The following is a 4,109-nucleotide window of genomic DNA, read 5'->3' on the forward strand; positions in this document are numbered from 1 at the left end:
ACAAGGAGTGAATGTGTTTTTTTTTTTGTTGTTTTTTTTAGGGGTTTAAATTGAATCCCTAAAACAGTTTGAGAGAGATCAAATTAATTCATCATAAAATTTGATCATTGTGATAGAGAAAGGAGTTACCTACATGTAATTGTAGATTAATGGATTGAACTAAGGTGGAATAACGAAAATGATTCTTGGACAAAAGTAATAGCATTTGGGCAGTTTTGTTGCTAAATTCACTATTCAAGAGTTTTTAATCTTTAAACATTGTTTTTTAAGTATTTTTTTAAAAATAAGTGTTGATGGACAATTCCAAGGAAAAGAAATACCTCAAATATAGAAATTAAAGTCTTTATTTGCAAATTTTGCTAGTGTAGATGTGTAATGCGAAATAGAGTTAAAGTGTCTATCATTTATTAACTTTTTCGTTTTTTTTTTTTTTTTTTTTTTTTTTTTTTTTTTTTTTTTTTTTATGTTATAGGACAAATTATTAAAGTGTTATTAACTTATCATGACCATATAACAATCACTCGTACATGCATTATATTCGAGGATGGTTATAACTTTTACACTCCAATACAATCTTCCCATGATTCTTGAATACAAAAAATATACAAATGCAATCAAACAATTGACTCTTATTTAGAAGGGAAAAAAACACATAATTGACTCATTGTTACTTAGTCATCATAGTATTCACATAATTTTTGTCAAAACAATTTAGTCCTTTTTAGTGTAATAATATGAAATGTTATTATAATACGAAGTACAAATTATCATGAAATCGTAACATTTTACTTGTTTATTTGGGGGCAAATCGTAAATCATAAAATTGTAAAATTTAACTTATTTATTTGGGGGCAAATTTGTACTTTCTCCACTTTCTTCCTCCTCCATTACAACTCACTACACTTTCTTCCTCCTCCATCGTAGCAACGTCATCACCACCTAAGGTAGTTAAAATTGTTTCCACGAAGAAGATGTTATTCCTAAGGGATTGATATGACCCTAATTTACACTCTTTTGCTACTAGAGTATCTTTTTATTACTGCCACGAAACGACGGTGGAGTGGTTGTTAAGAAAGGAGAAAGAAGGGAAGAAGGAGGAGGATGCGAAGAGGATGATTGTGGTGGTTCGTGGTTGATCAACAAGATGACAAAGGGTAGATGGAGATGGTGGTGGTTCGACATTCCTAAATCCAGATGCTAGCTTTAATAGTAAAAAAAAATTGTACTATATTGCAAAGCTAATCCACAAAAGGATATGATTACAATGATTCGTCAATCAGCCTGATTGACTGGGTCGACCTCTCTATATATAAGCTTTCACCATCTAATTTATATCTATACTTTAGTATTTAAAAACAAAAACCATCATTCTTATAATGCCACATGCACATTTCATTTTTTCTCCAAATGCCACATGTCACCTCATTTAATCTTTCTTTTTTTAATCCCTTTTCTCATATGAAAAAAAAACTTTAATTCAGTACATGTATAATGATTGAAGGTTGTTTGGCTCACTTTCCTCCACTTTAATTTCTACTACAATTGCATTTAATTGTAACCTCTTCTTCTCCCCTATAAACTATTTATTTGCCAATATAAATATATTAAAAAATAATTATATATATTGTATACCTATTAATAAACCGTGCATTGCACGGGCCAGAAAGCTAGTTATTTTTTAAAGAATGTTAAAATCACTTTACTCAATTTGAAATTTTACTCCGTAGTTAGAACTCGAAATTCAACATTTTCCAATTTTAGGGTTTATAGAAAAGTTAAAGTTAAATCACTCTTTCTTCACACTTCTTCAAAAACCGCCCTCCTGCAAATGGACGAACCCCAAACCTCCACTACTTAAACCACCAACTCACCACCTTCACCATGGAACCCGAACCCGAATCCAAGCCCGAATCCGAATCCGAATCCGAACCCCAAAACCCACCTCAATCTCTCTCCTCTCCACTCCCTCCACCGCCAGACCTCCCGGAAAATCAACAACCACCCTTCAAAAAACCCAAAATGTCCTCCACCACCGCAACCTCCGACGAAGAAACAACCGCCGGCAACAGACCCCTCCGACTAAAGCGCCGGAAAGTCGCCATCTTCTTCGCTTATTGTGGGGTAGGATACCAAGGTATGCAGAAAAACCCAGGTGCAAAAACCATTGAAGGTGACCTTGAAGAAGCCCTGTTCTTCGCCGGCGCAGTTCCCGAAGCTGACCGCGGGTGTCCCAAACGGTTTGATTGGGCTCGTTCTGCGAGGACGGATAAAGGGGTTAGTGCCGTCGGTCAGGTTGTTTCGGGCAGATTCTATGTTGACCCACCTGGGTTTGTTGAACGATTGAGCTCTCATCTTCCTCCTCAGTTTAAGATTTTTGGGTATAAGAGGGTAACGCCTTCGTTTAATGCTAAGAAGTTTTGTGATAGGAGGAGGTATGTGTATTTGTTGCCGGTTTTCGCGCTTGATCCTAGCTGCCACCGTGATAGGGAGAGTGTTTTGGCTAGTTTAGGGTCTGAGAATGAGCTTGCTAAGTGTTCTGGGTGTTCTGAGAGGGGTAGGAAGGTTATTGGGTTGATGGGTAATAAGAGAGATTGGGAGAATGGTGGGTTTGTTCAGTCAGGCATTTCGTCGAATAGTTGTGATGCATTGTTGATTGCTGGTGAGAATGAGGGGACTGATGCTGGTGCTGGTATTTCGTCGAATTGTAATGAGAATGAGAATGTAGAGTGTAAGGATGGTTCTGAAGTTACGAAATCGGAGTCTTTGGTTGTGGAAGAGGAGGTTAGGGAGGAAAAGAAGAGTGAATTTAAGTATGGGGAAGAGGAGAGAAAGAGGTTTAATAGAATACTTAAGTATTATGAAGGAACCCATAACTTTCACAATTTTACCACCAGAATTAAGCCTGAGGATCCATCAGCTAAACGATACATCGTGTCGTTTGAAGCAAACACAACTGTTACGATAGATGGGATCGAGTTTGTGAAGTGTGAAGTTATTGGGCAGAGCTTCATGCTTCACCAGATACGGAAGTTGATTGGGATGGCTGTGTCTGTAATGAGGGGTTTCGTTCCTGAATCGATTTTTGAGAGAGCATTTGACCAGTAAGAATCCAAGATTGGTGAATTTGTTGGCTATATGTTTTACTTTAGATTGAGGAATGTTATGTTCTTTGTGTAATGTGTTTGTGTACTGAATTTTCAGGGATTTTCGCATTAATGTGCCTACTGCCCCAGAGGTTGGGTTATACTTGGATGAATGTTTCTTCACCTCATATAACAATAAGTGGAATCACACACACGAGGAGGTGTCGATGAAAGAATATGCTGAAGAAGCCGAAGAATTCAAAATGAAGTACATTTATTCCCATGTAGCCCAAACTGAACTTAGGGAAGGATCTGTTGCTGTTTGGCTACACTCCCTAAATCATCGTAACTATCCTGATTTCCGCCCTTTTAGTGATGAAGTGGAGAGAGCAGCTGACGATGAAGTGGGGAGGTCAGCTGATGATAAAGTGAAGGGAGATGCTAATGACAAAGTGGAGAAAGCGGTCAATGATGAAGTGGAGAGAGCAGCTGATGATGAAGTGGGGAGGTCAGCTGATGACCAAGTGAAGGGAGCAGCTGATGATCAAGTGAGGGGAGATGCTAATGACAAAGTGGAGAAAGCGGTTAATGATGAAGTGGAGATGGCGACTAATAATGATGAGGTGAAGAGAACGGCTGAGGGAGAGACCGTAAATGTTCTTTCCTCTTAAACAAATATATTGCTATACTTTCTGATGTGGTAAATGAATAACATTTTTGGTTTCCTGTATTGGTTTCGTATTCTTATAGAGCAAGGCTTTGTAGGCCTACTAGATTATGTGTTACGATGGTAGGCTAGCAGCATAGTAGGAAGAGTTGAAATAGGGGGAGTGTTTTGATCCCCCTGATCCCCTCTATTGATCAACCACACAGATGGAATTGTACTTTGCGACGAATTCTGATACTTATGTGTTTTATGTTCTGTTCCTGCAAATGAAATGTAGTAGGATCATTTTCAAGAGGCTCTTTATCACTATCTTTAGTTTGTTTTTTTTTTTTTTATAAAAAACTTATCACTGATTTAAT

The 4,109-nt window shown here is 37.6% G+C and overlaps 1 protein-coding gene across 2 annotated transcripts; it reads left to right on the forward strand.

The window, feature by feature from the left end:
* The first annotated feature begins 1,783 nt into the window (after nt 1-1,783).
* LOC145639338 (uncharacterized) lies at nt 1,784-4,042 on the forward strand. Of its 2 annotated transcripts, XM_081690561.1 has the most exons (3): nt 1,784-3,101; nt 3,202-3,495; nt 3,592-4,042. In XM_081690561.1, exons 1-3 carry the CDS (start codon nt 1,882-1,884, stop codon nt 3,752-3,754), a joined length of 1,677 nt encoding a protein of 558 aa, XP_081546687.1. In that variant the 5' UTR covers nt 1,784-1,881; the 3' UTR covers nt 3,755-4,042. The 2 variants fall into 2 exon arrangements, with proteins under 2 accessions (XP_081546687.1, XP_081546686.1); XM_081690560.1 differs by having other exon boundaries at nt 1,785-3,101; nt 3,202-4,042.
* The last annotated feature ends 67 nt before the right edge of the window (nt 4,043-4,109 follow it).

This window comes from Chenopodium album, chromosome 7, assembly GCF_948465745.1.
Source record: "Chenopodium album chromosome 7, dcCheAlbu1.1, whole genome shotgun sequence".
Classification (NCBI taxonomy): Eukaryota; Viridiplantae; Streptophyta; class Magnoliopsida; order Caryophyllales; family Amaranthaceae; genus Chenopodium; species Chenopodium album.

Bases quoted from the DNA above. Each gene is read 5' to 3' on its own strand.
- LOC145639338 (XM_081690560.1), top strand. From the start codon at position 1,882: ATGGAACCCGAACCCGAATCCAAGCCCGAATCCGAATCCGAATCCGAA. The intron at 3,102-3,201 runs GTAAGAATCCAA...CTGAATTTTCAG, and splicing joins TTTGAGAGAGCATTTGACCA to GGATTTTCGCATTAATGTGC.